Source organism: Syngnathus leptorhynchus, chromosome 13 (assembly GCF_054491065.1).
Source record: "Syngnathus leptorhynchus isolate UIUO chromosome 13, UIUO_Slep, whole genome shotgun sequence".
In the NCBI taxonomy this organism is placed as follows: domain Eukaryota; kingdom Metazoa; phylum Chordata; class Actinopteri; order Syngnathiformes; family Syngnathidae; genus Syngnathus; species Syngnathus leptorhynchus.
In genome coordinates, this window is record NC_141207.1 from 2,623,129 (window position 1) to 2,645,420 (window position 22,292).

Genomic DNA, 22,292 nt, shown 5'->3' on the forward strand with positions numbered 1-22,292 from the left:
CTCCAGCTGGCATGTTTTTTTTCTCATTAGATTAATTCCTGGCACAGCAAAAACAATGATGCATTTGGTTGAGGGTACGAGGAGAACTAAAGAGATTTTTTTAAAATCAGTGTTTGTGTAGATTAAGTCATTCAGGTCATGGTAACCCACAAAGGTCAAGTTGTGACGTCTTCCTATTTGAAATATATTTTGTATATAGTTTTCCATTTCCCCATGGTGGTCAAAATAAAGTTGTTGTTGCTATCGTGACCAACCGGCCTTTCACCTGTCTGATTTGAAACCAACTAAAAAAAAACAGTAGCTATATTCCTGTGGAATGAGGCAATCCTTTGCAGAAAAATAATAGCATATTGTTGTGCTAATGTAAAAAATAACAATGTAAATTGATTGAACAATAGTTAACAAGACTCAACATTCGTGTTTATTTTGATGGCTATGCTGTTTATTGATAGCAGAAAAAAAACAAACTACATGTTCAGCAAGCTCTTTTGACACTGCATAGACAAAAAGTGTCATCATTGCATGAAGATATGAATTCACATGAACACACCGTACAATAATAGCCTACTTTAAATATTTGCTTCCCTTGGTTTCCAGTTGTCAATAACCAATAGAGAAACACACTAAACTACGTTTTTAACAAAAGTACATGCTCCTTGAGTCATAAATACCCCAAATTTAAATGATGCATCGCGTCAGTAGAACTGTTCACACTTAACCTGTTTGAGTTTGGCACAAACAATAATGGTGCATTTTTACCCGTATGCAGCAAAACATCATCTGTTTCACAACACAGTATGATTTTTCTACAAAATGTAAAATTCGACTGAAACTAAAACACACTTTTTTATGATGTTCATTTGGGTTTCAACGTATTGTCATTTATTAATAATGTGTTATTCTAAATAAATGAATGTATTAAAACCATGAAATGCATCCAGCACTTCACTTAAGGTGGGAATTCAGTTTGTGTGACCGATTCCACCATGTGTGATTGATTAAAAAATATCTTCCTGACCAAAAGCTGAAATGGTAAACCGGAATAATAATTCCACACATAGCTATTACTCATTAGGAGTGACAAATTTGTTTAAAAATGACATGTGCTAGAGCACCAACATAAAATCTGACCATTAACCCAAGTTAGTTGAAACATTTTGGATTGGATGAATCGCTCAGTGTAAACAGAGTTCAAACTGTGGCGTGTTGGAAAATACCAGATTAAGATGTTCAAATTGTAATTTGTAAAAAGAAAACTGGGAATCGACAATGTTTTGAGCTTTGCGCTACCTGAGCTTAGCCATCTTATGTCTGTTATCAGTCAAAATAAATATGATTCTTAATTAGATAAGAGTAGAGAATATATTAATAAATAACTATACCATAAGTGCAAAGAAATCACAAATGGAGGAATTCTACAAAATGTACTCAATAGAGAGAAAATTGATCATTCACTAACTATAACATGGATTTTCACACATCTTGATAGCCGAGAAGAATTTTATCGGGAGTGATGTCCTACATTCTTCCTAAGAAAATGGTCGTGTAAAAGCTGAAACCGTCTTGACTTTGTTGAGTTGAACACACACGTGCTGTGTGGCGAACGCTAGCTGTATGCAATCAATCGTTTTTGGCCCTTAGATTTACGTACCTTAATATACAAACACTTTGAATGACAAATAACAACAAAAAGGCTTCTTCCAAAGACATACAAAACAGCAACTCGGAATGTTGCTTTACAATCAGCTCACACGCTAAAGCCTGAGGCGTGTAAGGCCGCACATAAACTTATTGCAAATGAAATTCGTCCTGTACATGGATTATTAAACATTCAGTGCTTCAGTGTTCTGAGTCAAATGTCCTAGCATTCATATTGTCTTGTTGTTGTTGTTTTTTTTTACTTTTGGCACAAAGGAAATAAAAACACTACTCACACATGCCTTCATTTCCAACATGACTTGTCTTTAAAAATACATAAGATATTTACATCATTCTTCATCAGTGGCTTACATTCCAGTTGTAGCAATCTGACAAAACGCAAAAAGGGAAAACATGGGTGTGCACTGCAGGTGTTTGAATCATTATAGGAATAAACAGTGAGAGAGCGCAAACTGAAATTTGAACAATCAGTTTTTATCAGGACTGGGTGGCAGGCACAACTTTTTTAGGGGTGGCTGGCTTCTTGGTTTGCCACAAATGGCTATGGATGGTCACGGCATCCACACTGGCTGACATGGTCTTAGCGGGTATCTGGCTGAACTGCTTCTTGTCAGAGTTGTACTTGTACAGGCCGTCAATCATCTTGCGTGTGATGTTTTTGGGGCCGATACCCGTGAGCTTGTTGATCTCCTCGGTGTCCGGGAAGTAAGTGTAGAGGGAGCGGAACTGACAGCCAGCATCTCGGAACAAAACCAGGAAGTTGTTCGCCTCGGATTTCTCCATTTCCTGTTGCGATAGAAAAGAAATCTCAAAATATGAGTTGTGTGCTCAAGCCAATAACATGTTTAGGCAATATGACTCAGTCCCATAATAATAATAATAATAATAATAATAATAATAATAATAATAATAATAATAATAATAATAATAATTGGTGTATACATTATTCCAGGTGAGAACATTTTCAGTTGATAAAAACTGTTACCTCCAGGATTTTGTTCTTCTGTCCTTCGTTGACTTTGCCAGCAAGACAGCAGTGGGCCAGGGCATTCTGGATGATGTGCTTGTTTGATTTGGCACTTGGTTCCTTGTAGAGCTTCGGTCCTGGGGTGGAAACAGGACAGAAAATTGTTTCAGCTTTCATCATAGTGATTATGACGCCTTCAGTCAAGTCAAACAATTTACTGCTCAACTTGATTAATCCAAAAGCTTTGTTAAATTGCAATTCAATTAGCATGACATTTGAATGGTATTATGAAGTCCAGACGAAGGGATTTGTAACATAATACACTTGCACTGAGAATATAATTATATAGAGGAGCAACCATTTCAAAAGAAGTTGTAATATTCCGGCTTCAATGTGTTCTTGCATGGCCCAATTTGACAAATGCTTAAATAATATGAAAGAAAAGTGTAATGCAGTACAGCCGTGCAATTCTCCACCAATAAAAAAACACAGCCCCAGTATTTCAACATTCTAAATACAAACAACAGATGCTGTTGAAATATGAACAACACCAACCTGTGTACTCTGTGATTGATGCAACGGAGGAGGTTGTGGATCCATTCTCCCAGTCCTTCTCTCCATTTTTGCTGCTGGTGCGACTCGGGGACAGGAAGCAATCTGCTGAATCTGGCCTAGAAAACATAAAAAAATAAATCTACTTTTGAAATGGTTGCTACTTCGTAGAATAGATAGAAAACTAGATTCAATTCATCCAATTTAGTGTATTCATGCATCAGTTAATGTAAAAGATATAATTTCATGATATCATCACTAATATGTGTAATATTGCAGCAAGAAAAGTTAAAAACATCACTAAAGAGGCTGTCTGGTCTTCTGGTGCATAATATCAGTCACAAGTTTGCAAAACACAAGGTTGTGAGGGACAGTGATGTGAAGCAGTCGGGTGTGACCTCCGTACAAGAGGTCATTAAAACAAGACATCCTTGTAAAATTATTTAAGCTTTTAATAATCACAGTTTTTTTTCTATATATGATCAGGAATGCAATTTGAGGGCATGTTATGAACAAATATAGCAATTCAGCTATACAGCAATCAAACAGACAAGCAAAAAAAAAAAGTGCTGTACTCAGTCAAGTCAAAGCCGGTGTGAGGACAATGTACAGTGCAGGATCGGGGGCCCGGAATAACATGAAGCGCCGTGATTTCAGTACCAAGCAGGAACTAACCTTCTTCTTTGCAGTTTAGGAGAGCTCAGAAAGCAGAGGAGACTACCAGAGGCTAAACTAGCACTTCTGGCATGTGTGATTGAGCAGTATAGTAGCAAGAATATAAAAAAAAACAATAAAAAAAAGTTAGGAATATGTTGTAGGGATAGTCAGGAAAACTGCATTGTAAAAGCAGTTTGTTAGATTGTTCGATGTCCGACTCACTTGGCAGAACACAAGATATAATGACAGAACTGAGGATGATTATCTTTGAGTATAGGCAGGATTTTTGCTGCAATTCTTGTTATGGACTTTTTTTTCATGATCTGAAGTACTTTTTTACATAAATACGTTTTCTAATTTGATAAAATCAAGGTTGCATCAGCACTTACATATGCACGTACGATCTTACCTTTGCGCTCTCTTCCCTGAGTCTATACTCTCGCCGTCTCCCAAATTAAGGGATCCCAGGGACAAACTGGAAACTGAAAAGAGAAATTGTTGGAAACCTAAATATGAGACATTGGAGATGGGGCACAACGATAACCATGCACAGGACACAGTCTAAAATGAATAGTAATTAAAACATCATTGGCAATAAAGAATAAATGAATACATTACAAATTTGGACATACATGTACATAAAGATATAAAGCATGGGAATTGACAAATGGGTCATAATGTAGAGGTGTAGACTCTGCGGTTGGTTACCTGTGGCTGCTCTGACCGGAGTTTTTGGGGAGTCGTTGCTGTCGCGACGGACTGACTTGGGTCGACTTCGTCTTTGTTTAGCGCCGGCAGAGGGTCGGGGTTTAATGACCGTGTCCATGTCTTCCATCAGTTTCAGCTGCTTCCTCCTAAGATACTCCTGCTTGATGAACTCCTTCCTGGCTTTGTCTTCTTCCTTTCGGATACGCTCCTCCTCCGCTTTCAACCTGAGCAAACAATGGAATAGATAATATTCTTTCCAAATATTTTTTGTGCATTACATAATATGTTGGTTCACTCAGATAAATTCAAGTGCCCTGTTACAAATCTGTTTATTTATATAAACATAATAATGAGCTTTGTTTATAAAACACCTTTTGAAACAATTGCTTCATATACACACAATCAAGGCAACTTATGAAACTAACAAAATGTGAATTTTTATTTAGGAAAATGTTGGCGCAACACATTAAAGTGTCCAGAAAAGTGCCCTAAATATTCAGAAACCATCTTATCGAATAAAAAAAATAAAAAGTTGATTTGATACAGAATTAAAAAGAGCATACCGAGCCTCCTCTTTCTTTTGCTCATGCTCCACCTCCTGCTGCATCTTCCTCTGCTGGCTCTCTTTCTCCCTCCTCATCCTCTTCTCCAGCAGTGCCGCCCTCTTCTGAGCCATGTTCTCCTTTGCCTTTCCATCCTCCTGACACAATTAGTATGAGACAAGGTCAAGTCTTCTCACACTACACAGGTCCTTGAAAATTCATGATGCAATCTGTCAATAGGAGGGCAGCCCGCATTGTAAAATGAATTTGGGCTTTAAATTCTTGTCAGACATTAGCAGAAACACACAATCACCAAAGGTAATTTAGTTTGATTTTGCTTGCTTTTTTTTTTTTGGTGCGATCACTTATTACTAACCATCATGCAGCTTCTCTACGAGTGCATGTCTCCGCAGTGGTGCCTGAATTATTCACATCAGACCCACTTCTGTGACCCACATCGCAGCTCAAACTGCAGCTGGCAAGCAATCCTCACAAACTATAAACAGCAAGATGAGGTCGCCCTCATCTTTGCTGAATCATTTATACCATCACGTAAAAATTACGTAGTAATGTATAACAAGATTTTAAGCTACTTGGGTTATCTGGAGGCTAAACTGTGACAATCACCGTGTGAAATGAGAACTGACCTTGAAAAAGAAGCCGCAACGAATCTTCTGTTCATCCTCCTGGCCTTCCACAGCCCCGAGCTCCATTTCCGAGCCGTCGTCAAGCGTCAGGTCGTTCAACGACTTCACAACTGATAAGGGAACCTCAATCAGGTTGCCCTTGACTTCAGGCATCACCGTGGGGGTCACCGTGAAGGTCTCAACCACCGGGTGGGCCAGAATCTCAGCGAATGACGAGCGTGTAGGTTTGAGATCTACTTTTTCCTTATCAGTGATGTTTGGTTGGCTGAGAGCTTCCTGGTGGATTTTTGTATTGGAGTCTATTTGTGTTTGCTCTTGTTTGGGTGAGCTGGGAGGAGATCCGCAGACAGCACTGAGCTCTTTTTCTGTGTCTGTCTCCTTGTTAGCTGGCTCAGGACTGGCGGCTGCGGGCGTCTCACCCATGTAAACAAAAGAGCTATCCGTGGGGAGACGGGGGGAAAAACGGCGCAGCCTTGGGATACTATCCACAGATTGGGGAGCTGTGAGGATGCGGTTGTAAGGGGCCAACTTGAGTTCATTAGGGCGAGCGGTGCGAGGATTGCGTGAGTGGAAGGAGGCCGATTTGCGTTTGATGCTGGTCGGAGAACGGTGGGCTGAGTGAGGCGAGTCCACCGGAGAAGAGGGTCCTGAGGATCGAGTGACATTGCCGCCTTTTCCGTATTTTTGCGGCAAGGGCGTGGTACGAGACGGAGGGATGACCCAAGCCTGCTGATGTTGCTGCTCCCTCATGGCCATGATGACTTCCTGCTGCTGAGCTAACCTCTGCATCTCAGTCTGGAGGAAGGCTAAAGAATGATTGAGCTTCTCAATGGATCGCGTATACTCGGCAAGATCCGCCTCGGTTAGCGGGGTGTGCCCTTGACCACCTTCTTCGTCTCGACCGGGCGAGCTTTGCCAACAGGAGCTTGTGCTGCTTTGCTCCGCACCATCGGGTGTGTCTGCGCTACTTCGACCACACCTCAAGGTGGGACTTATCGACTTGACTTCGCCCTTAAACTTCCCTCCTTCCTCTGTTCCACTCGCAGCTCCGTCCCCTTTACGCTTCACCACACTGAGGAAAGCAGAGTGACCGACCTTTTGTCGGTGCCTCGTGAAAGCTGCTTCTACTTTTTTTTTCTGCGCTTCGATAGCTTTCCGTTTCTCTTCCAAGCGCATCCTCAGCTCAACCATTTCGGTTGCCATGACCTGAGCGGGGTCATTGTGTGGAAGCTGGACGACTTTTGCAGGTGCTTTTGGGATTTGTTGACGGACGGGACTGTGTTCTGGAGTTGGGGCCCATGAAACCGATAGCGGCAAACCAAAATCCGAACCCTCTGGAGTCGTTTTAAGGGAGCTGCTGCTCTCGCGTCCTGAGTCTGGTGCTGATGGAGTGATCTTCTTCATCTTCTGTTCAGTAAAGTTGGTAGTCCTAAATGCTGAGGGGGATTTGCTCTGACTGCTTGGGCAAGGGCTGGGTGTATCCATATCAAGGTCCATGTTCACCGAGCAGTCTTTCAGTGACGAATCTTCATCCAGCATATCGTCTGTATGAATGTGGATGCCAGTGTCAACCTCCGTGGTGTCCGTCAGGCTCGAACGTTCTTTGGAGTCCAACTCCGACAGCGGCTCCAAGTTACCGTGGCCGGTTTCAATTTCCGGACCATGCAGGAAGAAGCCATGGTTGATTCCTTCCACGGGGGGCCTACTTGGACTGTGAATAATCTGAAGGGCTTCTTCTATGGAGGGAGTTGTCATGCTAGATCCGCTAGGGTAGCTTCGCCTTTCAGGTTCCATACCAGCTAGACTGTCAGGGCATCCTTCTTCCTCTATGCCAATGCTCGTGCCATTGACCGGTTGGAAGGAAAGGTTCCGCTTCATCCCTCGAGGAAGGTGGTGGACTTTAAAACCAGAACCGTCGTCGGTGCTGACGGACCTGACCATGCCACGTGTGGCAGTATGAGATGAAGATGCAGCTTCCTCTTTGTCCAAGGGAATGTCAAAAGATACTCCATAAGGTCCAGACCTAAGGAAACAGATTGAGGAAATGTATGGAGGGATAATAAATACTACATTTGAATTGAATTATTCCAAAAACTATACCATACTGACCGTTTCTCTTTGGGCCAAGTCCCAAGGTTGCTATCAACAAAGGACATGGAGGTTGATTTCTTCATCTCACCTGGATGACACAAGCAACATACAAAAATGCTTTCATTTTGTTATTTACTCTCAGAACCTTATGACTATCTCTAATAGATACCATAACAAAATCAATATATTCATGGTATCTATATAGTCATACGAGAGTTCAAAACAAAAGTAGATACCTGAATTTCTAGGCTGGGGTCGCAGAGGCAAACTAAAATGAGAGGAATGAATATCCAGGAAGGTTGTATTATTAGCAATGGATATGATGAATCGCGGAATGCATTTCGATTTCACAAAAACTTTACCAATTTGTACTAAAATACGATACCTTGGTCTTTCAGGACTTGGGGATCTTTCCATGAAACTCCTCTTGGTCACTTTAGAGATTGGGACAGCTGGGATATTCTTCAACAAGGATGAGAGCTCTGGGGGGGGAAAAAAAATCCCAAAATATTGTTGACTCATTTTTAATTGCTTGTATTCTGGATACAAATGCATCTGACAGATTTTTACTAGTCATGTGAAATCTTATATGACTGACCTGGGGCTTCATTGTCCAAAATGTTTGGCTTCACAAAATCAGGTTTGACCTCCTCAAACCACCAGAAGAGCTCTGCCATGAATGCCAAGTAGTTGTTCTGTGGGACGAATCAAATTGGATAAACATTAGAGCATACATTTAAATGGCTGTTGCACACCCACATTGAACATGACTAAGAGCGCTATAATATAAAAATCCACTATTTGATAATTTATTGATTATCAAAAAAAAATGCTGATGAATTTAAACATTGATTAGCTGTTGATTAATCATTGCACCTTTAATTCCTGTTAGCAAGAGCCACAAATATGGAGTGTGACACGTTTTGAAAGGCTCAATTTACACTTCCACATAATTATGTCAACAGTAGCTACCGGTGAGATTATGGCATTAACCTAATTTATAAAATAGAGGTCAGTTATTTATTTTTTTGCTCTCAATCACCTGCATGTGATGCTGGCTGACAGTATGAATGAAATGTGTGATGTGAATAAAATTTGATTTGATTTGGTAGTGGTTTGGTCCAGAGCTAAAATTAAGATATTGCGACTATGGCCCACCATCAAGGTTATTTTTAGGATTATTCAATAAAACAAAATTTTTAAAAACAAGCAAAAAAAACAAACACAAGACATATTTTTACTAATATTTCCATTCATTTTGTCCATTATCAATACTTACAACTGATCATATATTTGTTACATCACTGAAGCAAGTTAAATGAAGTCATATAAAGTAAAATAAGCACTTTCCCGAGATTAGATTTGATCATTAGTCTAGTAGGCAGTTTTGGCGGTGAACATGTTGGCACACACACGTAAAAACCAGAACAGCATGACGAGAACGACCTTGAGGAAACATGTTCGCCCTCTCCCCACCATCCATCCACCTTCTGTGGTTTGCTGACAAAGACAATGCTGCACAGCTTAGCTCTCAAGGTACCTGATTCATCAGCAACATTTCTCTCAACCATGCATTTCCTCATGCAGTGAACCAAAGTCCAATAAGAACAACGTAGGCCATCAAGAGTAACATCACGCTCCATGCAAAGTTAAAATTGACCTAATTAGAACAAAATTGTTAACACAGTTGACTATTCTGTGAGGATAGGTTTTAATGACCAAAATCATTTGATACCAACTATTTGTAAAACCTATATCTGAAGAACCATTTCATAAATTAACTGTAATTTTGGAAAAAGTATCAAGCAGTAATAATAAAAAATTAAACGTTTGCCTCTATATCAACACCATGTCTCGACTGCATGTCTATAATAAGGTCTGTGTTAGTGTGACACACTGCTACTGTGGGTGTGGCTGCAGGGGAAACTGGGTCAAGGTTGCCGAATTTAATTTATCAGGCTCTTATGCAGTTTGAGCCACACCGATGCTCTCAAGACAGCCATCCCCTGGTGGGTCTTTTTTCTCTCGTTTAATCTGTGTCAACAAAATGCTGACATTTTCCAAATGACATAATTAAATTTGTTTTCCGGCATGGTGGGTGGTAATACTTTTAATTATCTTGGCTTTAAAATTAGATTTCTCTATTTTGTGTGTGATACATATACTATTTTTGGTCCATATATGACAATATTATATTCCAGTTTTTAACTGAGGAGTACCTTGAGGCTGGACGGAGCATAGAGCATATCCTCCAAACTGAAGTGGCAGCAGCCTTCCAAGTTGTCACTACAGAAATTCTGAATGAGCTGCAAGTTGTAGAGACGATCTGCCAGCGTCATGTTCTGCTTCAGACACACATCTGGGAACACGGAGGGAGCCATCAGCCTGCTTGTGCTTAGATCCTCTTTGGTGAATTTGCAATATTACTGCTGGATGTGATCACAAATGACGTGTTCAGGTTTACTCTGCTTGGGAAATGTAAGGCTATTTAAGTGTTGGTGGATAACGACTGAATGATCAATGATTAAATGGGTGGAGACCCGCGTTAACGCATTTGAAAAGAAAACAATGTTCACTGATTGTTTCTTTTGTGTTGCTGTGTAAATGTGCCTGATTTCGAAGTCATCATCACACATTGACAGCTGATGTGATTTTGTAACAGCACACTCTATTGTGTACAACAGGAAAAGCACCATTGCTTAATCAATTCCCAGTCATCAAACATTGTGTGGACTGAAAACGCACAAGTTAAGCACTTGTCCAAAATACATATAAAAAATCTGAAACTTTGGATTTTCTACATCAAAAAGTGAGTTTTTTTTATTGGCTCTCATTACATTACAGAGATGTACCAAATTAAGTGCAAGTGAGGAAAATAGTGAAAATTTGACATTTCAAACTTTTGGACATGGGATTTTGCTCTTAAAAATTTTGTATGAATTGGTGTCATTATGCTGCAAAACAACTCTTACCACTGAGAGGCAGTAGCTGGGGGCAGTAGAAGTGCAGCAGAGCACCCAGTGCCGATCCATCGATGCTATCCTTCAGCAAGTTGTCCAATGGGGGGATCCACGGCATCACCTGGCTGCTGCTCTGCTCCTTCCTGTAGCGGGCCTGAACACCAGAAACAAAGTCAAAATATTTAGCACACTATGATGTAGCCCTGCAAGCTAAGGTGCCTCATTTTTGCTTTTGGACAATCAAATCAAATAATTTCCTCAAATGAGGATAATGGGAAAATGCATTTGTAGGAATTAATTTGAAGAGAAGCATCATTCATGATTTTTTTCCCTTGTTTTTTTGTATGACTCATTAATTGTGAAAACACTGGGCATACTCGCTAGAATGGAATGCAATGCAACACATAACAATGCATTATCAATATCTCAGTTGTGTTTGGACAGAGGGAGCAGCCTGAGGCATGACAGACAGTGTTCCATGTGCCAATGTAGCCATGGAAAGTCTACAAGGACGTTCATTTCCTGCCAAGTACTGCCAGAATGAGACAATCGTCTGAACCTTCGTTGGAGGTTTTACACAAGGGGTCAAACCAAATGGGTGCAGTAAAGTGGTGAACCTATGATTATGGACAGTGACATCAGATGTGATAACAGGGAAGTAAAAAGCGTTTTTTCCACCATCAAAACTAAAAAGCGTATCTTGAACCCAACACCATCATTACATTCGTGCACAAATCTAGTCGGTGCAATGATTTCTACTTTAGCAGTGAGGGTTTTTTTCTGTTTTGGGCTACCAGTCAAGAATATTGTATGATGGATGGCCTTGTTCTTGGTCCTGGTTTGTTTTCCTGTGGTTTAAAAAACTACTGTGGCAAAAGCACAAGGTGGTGGTAGTGAGGGTCATGAATGGTGCAATGAAGGACAGAATTAGCATTGATGGGTTGACTTACAGGCACAAGCTTCATGTACCACTTGGTTGGAGACTGCAGTAGCAAAAGGCAAACAGCAACAACAAAGAAAACAACCTGTTAGTGTGATTAGTCAACAGCATGATTGGCAAGCACAGACAAGAGTTGCAAGAACACAGATATGAAACTGTGTAAAGAATCTGTCCACATAGTAATTATTGAATATATTATATGATGCACATTTGCATTTGAAAAAAAAGACAAGGCTCAAGGTTAAACAAGAGTGTTTTCATTTGCATGTTAGGCATGTTTATTAATCTGATGGCGAAAAAAAAGCATTTATAGACAGAAAATAAACATAAGAATGAGCCAAAATTAAAATGTTATAGTTTAGTTCTGGTTTTGCAATCTACATAATTAATGATTCTCCTTGCATAAATTTGTTATTTTTGTTATTTATGCCTTATTCAGAAATGACTGTGAACTGTGAATGCTTTTTGTGTGGGTGCTTAAACACAAAACGAAGCAGAGTGGATGAAAGGTCACTTTATTGGTTTCTCCTGATGTGATTAAAGTCGTAGGTTTCTAAATGGTAATAGAAGTCACCAGCTAAGGTTTGATGTCTTCAAAGAAGAAACATTGTTAATCGGGTTTGCCACATCATGGCAAATGAAGCACAATTACAAAGAAAATTTGCAAGTGGAAGAGAAACCGGGCTATTATTTTTTCCCATCCACCAAGCAGCTAAAAACCGAAGTGACCTTGCATGCACGGCTCTCAGAGTCCAAAATGGACATGTGGTGGTAGGAGGGGGGTAGCAGATTTTCTGGAAGAAGGGGAGCGTGACACGAGATGGAGGATCTGGGAAATAAATATTTGTCAAGCTCCCCTGAATAGAAGTCAAATGAACACACATAAAAGTACCTTAAGGTGTGTTTTTCATCATCCTCTAACATTGAGGTTATGTTCTCATCAGCCTACTCTGCATTAATTTTACATTTTTAAGTCAATGACATTAAAAAGAGGCTTGTGTTAAGCAAAAAAATCAAGGGGGTCAAACTACCTAACCTTTCGTTAAAATGATGCTGGTTTGCTTTTAGACTTCAACTTATATTGCATGCTTTGGAGTTTGAAAGAAGTCATGATGAAATAATGGGAGGTCAGTACGGGCATGATGTGCTGCCTCTGCACTCTGACCGGTCAGATCAACATCAAACTGTGAAATCTGCAGGAACAGGACTGGACAGTGCGACTTTTCTACATGCTATATAGAGCGGCATAAGGTCGTAAGAAAGCCTTCACTGGGGTATTTTGAAAGCTCCAAATATCGGAATGACTGGTTCAGTTAACAATTTATTACAAACAGTTTGAAAAACACGCACATACACACGGACACACAAATTGAGCATTCTGCCTTATGGCAATAGTAATGACTGTTGATAATACCACCACAGATTGAGACTGCAGGCTGGACATTAGCGGCCTCACGCAAAGAAACTAATGAAACAAGATTTTCTGATTTGCTGGTTAAGGCACACATTTAGTGAGGGATTCTTGCAAAGATTTCAACTTTTTGTGATTCCTTCGATGAAAGCTGGATTTTAATGGCTTAGGTTTCGAGGAAGCCGCTTCCAGATAGCCGAGTAACACAGATGTCAAGGACTTAAATTCATAAAGTGGATTTGGGTAGCTTGTCTCGGGCTGTCAGTCAAGCAAATTCTGCATGTTTCTGCTGAGAAAGGAGTTAAACTCACCCGAGGAGTTTCTGCAGTCTCTGCATTTTGTGTCTCCTTCTTTTTCTTCTCCTCCTGAGCCACAGTGTCTTTCAAATACTCGTTAATCTAAAATGGAGTGTAAGCAGGATCAACTTTTGCTTTGCTAGTGAAAGCACTAATAATAATTAGGTCACATTTCTGCACTAATAATAGTTCCATCATAGTCTGAATATAAAGTCATTGGCCAACTGTACAACACACAACCTAATGACGTCTAGTAGAAATTTTGGACAGACATTTCAAACATTGCACAAATAATATTAAAATAAAGTGTCAGCCTAGAAGAAGTCATATCAGTAGTATGGTAAACTCCAATTCGAATGAAGTTAAGAAATTGTGTAAAACTCGAATAAAAAAATGATACAGTAATTTACAATTTCTTTTCAATTATATATTCAGTTGAAAATGCTTTTAATGCATTTTTGTTTTTCATTTTGATCATCACTATAGTTACAAATGCAAGTTAAAATTTGACCACCATTGTCAAGTGTGCAGTTGTGGACTGCCATCAATCTCAATAGTTTAAAACGACTCCCCTACTACTAGTCTGTGTATTTTAGACCAAGTTCAACTACCACTGTCTGTCACCAACCTTGTTGATCCAGGTAGTGACTACATCTTCTGTTTCATATGGTATTTCTTCTTCTTCATAATTTGATGAATACTGGCGAATGCTGGCCATCACCTTCTCCACACTCAGAGTGTCCACTGCGTATGCCATCATCAGAGAGTCCATCATTGCCAGATGGGCACTCTGGAAAAAGAGGAATTGGTGGTATGATAATTACATTCTAGCATCACTTGTAATCACAATGCTAGATTGTGTCATTCATTTGAACTTTTCTCCTTGTCTTTTATTCATGGAGTGACTGAGGGACAAAACTGCTGCCTTCCTGTAATAGTGCAATGAAAATAATGATGGTTATATTATTTTCCATGTTTGTAGACACCAATCAACTACTGTCTGAATCATCAAGACCCAAGATTTTATTTATGTTTTGGATCAATTTTTCAATCTAGCGATAATTATAAGGACAACAAACGAACTTTAAAAGTAAATCTGAAACTGTCCAAAGCTCAACACTCTCTTGTGGGTGTAGCCTTGAAAATAAATGCATCCTTATCTGCCTAAAATACAGAGTGTGGTGAATTTGAATGTTCAGCCAATAAGAACAACAGTAAAATATAGCATTTGTCGTAGTTCTTTGAATCATGTGACTGGACAATAAATCAAAAGTGACGTTTATTTTATCTTATTTAAAATAGATTGTTATTGATGTTGTTACGTTTATTTTATATAAAATAGATTGTTATTGATGTTGTTACTGGATACAAACATTCAAACTTCGTACATTTCATTTGGACTTTGTGACAGCGGGATAGCGGCCCAGGAGGTGTTACTTTACTTGTGGGTCAATTCAGCTAAATTTAAAAGTATGGTTTTACTGTGTAGTCTATTTTCTCTGTGATGTTGAATGGTTAGTGTAATGCTAAATTTGGAGTCTGTATAACAAGCCAGCAGCAAACCAATCCCACTTAATAACAGACTGTCAAGATGTTTCTTCTTTGCCTTTATTGAGTCTGTCTAAGCACTAGGGTTGTTTCCCTCGGAGAAACACTCACAAACCAATACAAACAAACCACATTATCGGTTACAGCTATATTTTTCGCAGGTTATAAACAATAAATAAACAATAAACGATCAGCTCCAGGCAAGTCCAATCAGAATGTGAATCTACTCCTCAGAGGTCAGTTCCCTCTATCATCCGATCTACTCTTGAGAGCAATCTCCAGATATTGATTTAAAACTGTTGCAGTCTGAAGACATAAAATGTCAACAAAGAAGAACCAATGTTATTTACTTGACCATAAAACTGCAGTTCTTAATTAATTAATTCAGTGCCATTCACTTATAGTGAATGGTAAATGTAGCTGTTCAAATTCTTTCCGGAAATCGGAAATATTTATCAGACGCAACTTAAGGGAAATGTGCATAATCTAATGAGACCAATAGGGAGTCACTATACAATATGTATCATCCTGGTTATTTTTAGGGGGCCCTGTGATTTGCTGGCCATCCAAGATGTTAATGTTGAAGTTATTGCAGGGTGTTTCTGAAATGTCATGCTGAAATGCAGAGTTGCAAACAAATTAGCTGAGTTGCTGTGAAATACAAATGGATGGACAGGAAATGATCAGCTGACCGTGTGGAAATGTCAGATGAAAGCTAGAGGGAAGAAAAATAGCCTGTGTATCTGGATGGAAATAGGTCGCGCCATTTTAAGTAAGGCCTGTTCCTCTGTGATATGCACAGACATCATGTTAGACCTCTCAATAAGCCAGTACGTTGAAAACTTAGAACGCTGTCGTGTTTACGGAGTACAGTAGTTCATGTCCTCCTACGACAGTAATGTCCTTGAAACTCAGTGACTTTTAAACTGCAAACTATGCTGATTACAGCATCATGTCGAGTTAACTATGGATACCCTGTGGGAAAAGGAGCCAAGTGAACCGCAGAATACAACACCGCATTGCAGTCCACTGGACCTCCTTTTGCCCGAAAGACACAAGGCTGTCGAGAATGTAGGATAAAATGTAAAAATAATCTGATGCATTCTGTCAAGCTTCAAGTAACTTCATGGAACCTCTGGTGGACATGGAAAAGCACTCAGCTGGCCCTTTTTCCAGGGCCAGCTGAGATGCTTTTTCTTATCACCAAGGAGGGTCACTTTGAGGATATTTTTTCTCTGCAGTATTTTACAACACTTCAATGACCTGCAGCAGTTTATTCTGACATGGGTTTCACAATAATGCCTAATTTAAGAATTTTTAATTATGCGCACATAAATTTGAAAAACTAATTTCCAATATAAAGATTTGCCTTAATGTTCCAATACTCAGGTGCTTTACACCAAGTAGAGAGCACAAAGAACACAGGAGAGAACTATTTTCATGTCCATCAGTGACAGTAAAGAACAAAAACTCTCGATTATTGTAAACTATTGAGAAAACTGAATAAGAGGTTGGTTATTATTTTGATATTTTGACCAATTTGAACATTTTGGAGCTTTAGGAAAGAGAATGATTTAATATGTCCTGTTTTTTGGAAGAATTAGGATTTAAGAGATTAACTAGTACAATCCCAGACTGATTAAACCATGTCTTAACACTTTACTCCACACAGTGTACAGTCACTAGGTAATCATTTTGGAAATGCAAATGAATGTAACTAATCCGGTTACTCAGATGCATGTATATGTGAACAGCAAAATTACCTGCAATTATATGAATGGAAAACCTATCAAAGTAAACTTGTCACTTATTCAAGTGTAAAATAGTTTTTTTCTCTGCTTGTTAAGTGGGCTCAATTGTGCTACGATAGCCTTTTCTCACCATGAGAATATAGTTAAAACGTGAGTAGCCTTCAAATTGAATTAAGCTAAAATGTTTATCTGAATGCCAGAGACAGCAGTTTTATTTGGTCCAATATGAGATCAGAATTCTCTCATAGGTTCCTTTAACTGCCACACTGTGAGTTTTATATATAGAAAGCGTGGTAAGAAATTGCCTATGAAAAAGTGGCTTTCAGTAGTACGTTCCAAAACTAAGCCTCAAATTATGTAGCAACCTCTAAGTTAACCATAAAAGACAGTGTATGTAGTGTCTGGAATTACCCAGACTCAAAATAATTATCACAATATGTGTGTATATGAGCATAAATGTAGCCATGGTCATCACAAACTAACATATACATTGTTTGTATTGTGTTCTGGCAAGGGTTTTATTCCAACGTCTCACGCGTCATATTATTACATTGTGCTGTTCACCTCAGTCATCAGAATATAATTCATTAGAATTTAATTATTGTATAAAAGAAGATTGACATTGAGAAGCATATCACCTGGGAAAACAAAACATTTCTCAACCATTAAAAATCAAAATCTACATTTAGAAATCTATATCATACAACTAGAATGTATGTCTTTATCAACATTGCAAAGGTGGTGTATTATTGAAGCACCTGAAGCCAAAAAATAGGAACCCCAACCATAGATGTTTGTAGTTCTTCGTATTACCCTCGTTAGCTCTCACCGGGGGGCTTTTTTTCCTCCCCATCATTCACAAAGGAAGACAATCTACTCCACGGTGGTATAACAGCAATTCTTCCCAAACCCACAGCAAAATTTTGAATAAATACAGCAAATATCAATGTCGTAAAAACAAGATCTGTTATCATATTAAACAATAGCGATGGTTAATGGAGAAAGATGCCATAGTGTTCAATGCACACTGCCTACCCATCCATACTGTGTCACCCTGGAGTGCCCGTTGGCACTGAGCACAACATGCTGGCTGTGACTTCACTGAGGCTGACAAGAACAGAGAGGACTTGGAACAGCCTCCCTTCTCCCCTGCTGCTTCCACTCATCTTTGTGCATGACAACAATTGCAGTCAAATAATAAGGGCAGTGGACGTCATTTGAATGCTGAGAAATTATTGTCTGCCTGCGTGTAGGAGAAAGCTAAAACATCTTAAAATTCCTGCTTAGCTTCCATAAAAGGTTTACAGGAGCACAGCATGTCCGAATTGTTTGCCTTGGTGCTTACATTTCCAGCCCCCCCATCATATACACACTTTACATATGACATGTGCCAGCATGAGCACTCCCCACTCTAGCAACCACCCACTCACACTTACAAACACCCCGGCCCCGCACGCCGGAGTGTTACCATGGTAACGCATTGCCTTTGCAATAGTGTGATGGAAGCTGCAGAGATGGAGACATGTAGAAGGAGCAGTGTCCATCTCCCTTCAAAGTTTAACTGAGCTATTTTACTCATATCAGTCACCAGAAATACAAAACATATAGTTAATTAGCCTTATATCTTAATTAGCCCTTGGAGATGCTGCTGATTATATAGGGATGTGCATGCTCAGTTGATTATAAAGCATCATGGTTTTAAATTGGTCAGGGATATAAGCAGCTATAAGATGTTGTCTCGTTGAAGTTCCAGAAGAACTTAAGTAACTTTGTAATTAGCATAAAAGGGAAATTAGGAGCAGCAAGACTCTGCAAACAGACTGCAGGCATACTGTGTGCTAATTGTTTCGAGCACACAGCAACTTGCAAGCTCATTGAGGCAGTCAACCTTCCTATTGAGACACAAACTAACAGAACGCCCAATTCTTGCTTCAGTTTATACATTATTTTGTTCTTTTCAAAATCGTTCACAGGGAGGTAAGTGAACTACAATTTAATTCCCAACAGTGATACCTTAAACAATTTAGAAACCTACACACTCTTACCATTTGCAGAGGCCTCTTTTGAAGGTCCTTCTCAGTGACAACTCTGTTGTGATCGGTGACATAGACACCTCGCTGGGCCAGAGCCTGTAAGACAGCATCGTGGCCCAGTAGAGGCTCGGCCGGATCGTTCTTCAAGATGAGGTTGGCGGCCCGACAGTAGATGTCAGTAGACAATAGGAGACTGGCCACAGGAGGCTTTAGGTGCTCCTGCTCATACTGGTCCGTGTAGAATGGTTCTTTCATGTCTGCCGGGATGTTGTCTGTTTAACAAATGGGAGGAAATTTAAATAATTATAATGAAAAAAAAAAATCCACAATGGCTTGGCTTCATAAAGCAATATGTACAAATTCATACGAATGCACAGATTCGCTGACAATACTTTTTACAGCCCTTAGGGCTGTTCCTTATTTATTGTCCCCTGCCGTGTCTTGGCAGTAACTTGTCATGGAGATACATGGATAAACCTGTGAAGTTACCATAGCAACCAGAATCGGAGCACCACACTATTGATTCATCTCGTGTGTATCTCCACAACATTCAGCTCCCTGGGAACACCCTGTCTCATCAAAAAGAGATTCTGTTTTTGTGTGTGTATTGTGTGTTTGGTCACAGATTTCATTTTGCCGACAAAATGGGATTCTGCCGCTGTTGCAAAGATTTCAAAATAAGATTAGGGGGGGAAGGGTTAGAGGTCCTGGCCATGATTAATTAACTGAATAAAGTCATATTGTGAATGAAAGCTATGAAGATTATCAGGAATGTTTGTCAAATCCAAGATCAGCACCAGAAAAAAGGATGTAAAAATTCATTTTGCGGAGAGCATGCGGTAATGAGCTAAACCAATTGCTTGCACTCTCCAACACAACAAATTTAAACAGTTAGTCGGTCGATGAATCACATTCTCATGACCACTGTCAATGAGGTCATCTACAGATGGACTCTTTGTCAATACAGAAATTCTGCCTTCTTTGCACCAAAGCCTTTTAGTGTTTACATTCACATGGTACAGTATTGATTCTAGTCAATATATCAATATTTCCTCCTTTTCCATTTACATGGAAGTTAGACGTCAAAGCTGAGTTAGGATAATGGCCGATATGAAATCATTATCTGTTGATATTATCCTGGTAAGATTAGGACAGCAGCCTTCAACATGAGAAGAATATATTCACTTTGAGACTATAATGTGGATTTTGTTCCTACCCAGTGAGCAGGACATAGTTGGACAATTAGTCTTTTCAGCATTTTTCAGCAATCAATCAATAAATCAATCACAATTTCTTTCCTGCTTATCCAAGGACTTTTTTAGTATGTGTTGTGTAGGCTAACAGAAAAAAAGATGTATACATGCAAAATACAAACTGATAAAAGCTATTCCAGAAAGATTCCATGATTTTAAAAGCAATTATCCTGTTCAAATTTCACCTTGTATTTTAAACTTTATTCAACTGTATTTATTTCAAACTTTGCTAGCCAGGCTTTAGTCTGCATTCTGACTTTTGCAACAATTTGGGAAATGATCTGGTCATCTGGGCAGGTTTTTATTGACAACACAGCACTTCTGCGTGGGTGCAATAAGGGAGCTACATGTGAAGCATTCAGAAGAGAAAAGCGTAGGCTGAGATCTGGATATAAGCCTGCTTCGCTCCCTTGCTCGCTCACAATCTCTGGAGGCCTATATTTTTGGACTCAGCCCATTTCATTCAGTGCTGATTGAAGATGAACTGAGGATCTGAAAGGGAACTCATGTTTGCCGGGCTTTTCCGACAGCCTGACAATAGGCTGTGTGCCTTGCAGCTATGACTGCATATTGTTCCAACAAAGAGGAATGTATTAGTCCTTTTATAATGTGAAAGAACAGTACATATGATGAATATTTTTTTTAATTCATGCCATCTCTATAAATACTGTTGAAAAATACAAATCAGACATCTGAAAAATGCAAACATGTTTGAATATGGATATTATCATTATGTAGTTGACATGTCCTCGCTGTTTTTTTGATAAATGCAAGATGCACTGAATCAGATAAGCCAAGAATGCAGAGCAGCTATTCATAAAATGTTTTTGAAAACTTATTTTTCCTCAAGTAGCCTTTATAAAAGCTTAGCAATATACCATCAAGAAACAGAATGCCATGCTTGTGTGGAAAAAAATGGACAACCAAAGCAATTTACATAATGTAAAATATGTAATTAAATTACATTAATCCTACTGCAGGTGAATTATCTGCAGCCAATCAGGATCATAATTCTATTTGGTTACACAGTAAAACAACTTCATTATTATCCTTTACTATTAAATATATCAATTGGTTAACCAAGTATTTATTATCCAGGATGATGAGTGCTCTCCATAATGCACATCACTGTGAAAGGGAAAGGCGTTATTGAAGATCTTTTGTGCAACACCATCTGGATTAAACCTTTTATGGTATGAGGTGCCAACACAAAACGATGATCTTTAGTATCAGATGGTTGCAGTGATTTCAAGGTTACTCCTTGCAACCCAGTAGGTGACACTGAGTTACCATCACGTAAGATACTGATTACTGCAAACCACAGGTAATATAAACAGGTATATTTTATATTTTGATTGTTTGCTTTAGTGATTTTTTTTAAATATATCACTAAAGCAAACAACCAAAATTGATCACGTTTGCAGAATAATGGTGCTGAAATGGTCGGGACTACAACAAAAACAATGATGCCTACCTCTCCCATATGATTTGAACAGAAGCCATGAGAGACTGCAACAGATTTTAGCACGGGAAAAGTCATAATGTTCAAAAGACTTGATAGATGGAGCAACGAAGACCTTCTTCGGATTATTTAGGTCCTGAACTTCACCCATATTTCCACGCTGTAGGTTTCTTCAGTCCTTCACAGCAAAGAAGCACCAAAGCATCACGCGAGTGGAATTCGATGGAAAACAACGAGGAGCTGTCAAATGAAAACGTGTTGGTAGAAGCTACTGTCTTTAAAACATGTCTCGTTGGCACAATCAATCGTGGTGCATTTCATCCATTCATCAGATGAGACGGGCTTCTTTGCACAAAGCAGAAGGGTCGCGTTCCTTCAATTTCATGGGAGGAAAAGGTGGTGGTCTTCATTAAGATTGTGACGGTTTCCATTCTTTGATTCATCTAGATTTCTAGGATTTCTTCTTTTCCTGTCCATGTGTTCTTGTTAAAAAAAAGAGAAGGTATGATTCGAGCCTTTAACTCTCTTTTCACAGTGCTATTGCCCTGGTACCGTTTCTCTTCTTGCAGCAGCGACTGCGAGCCTTTCCAAAAACGCTCCAACCTCTGCACCCAAATTGAGTTTAGTGCGCATGCGCGTACGGTGCTTTTATAAAAAGTCTGAAAGATTATATACTTGTTTTCACTGCGTTTGAAACCAAATGTTTTCAAAAATGTATTGAGCCAAGAAGGCACATCACTGAAGATGTCATTAAGAGTATGCATACTCTTAATGATACACTTATTCACTGTAAAATCTGTGCCTGCTTAAACGAG

The 22,292-nt window shown here is 39.3% G+C and overlaps 1 protein-coding gene across 2 annotated transcripts; it reads right to left on the minus strand.

Moving 5' to 3' along the window:
* Positions 1–446: 446 nt before the first annotated feature.
* camsap2a (calmodulin regulated spectrin-associated protein family, member 2a) lies at positions 447–21,724 on the minus strand. 2 transcript variants are annotated; one of them, XM_085927701.1, is made up of 18 exons: positions 21,490–21,724; positions 18,775–19,034; positions 14,059–14,220; positions 13,446–13,532; positions 11,734–11,766; positions 10,796–10,937; positions 10,043–10,182; positions 8,422–8,518; positions 8,209–8,305; positions 8,060–8,091; positions 7,842–7,911; positions 5,733–7,755; positions 5,107–5,243; positions 4,544–4,767; positions 4,245–4,317; positions 3,182–3,297; positions 2,645–2,763; positions 447–2,445 (listed from the first exon to the last, which is right to left on the minus strand). In XM_085927701.1, the coding sequence occupies exons 1-18, from the start codon at positions 21,626–21,628 to the stop codon at positions 2,137–2,139; spliced, it is 4,260 nt and encodes a 1,419-aa protein (XP_085783827.1). In that variant the 5' UTR covers positions 21,629–21,724; the 3' UTR covers positions 447–2,136. The 2 variants fall into 2 exon arrangements, with proteins under 2 accessions (XP_085783827.1, XP_085783828.1); XM_085927702.1 differs by lacking the exon at positions 11,734–11,766.
* Positions 21,725–22,292: the final 568 nt, after the last annotated feature.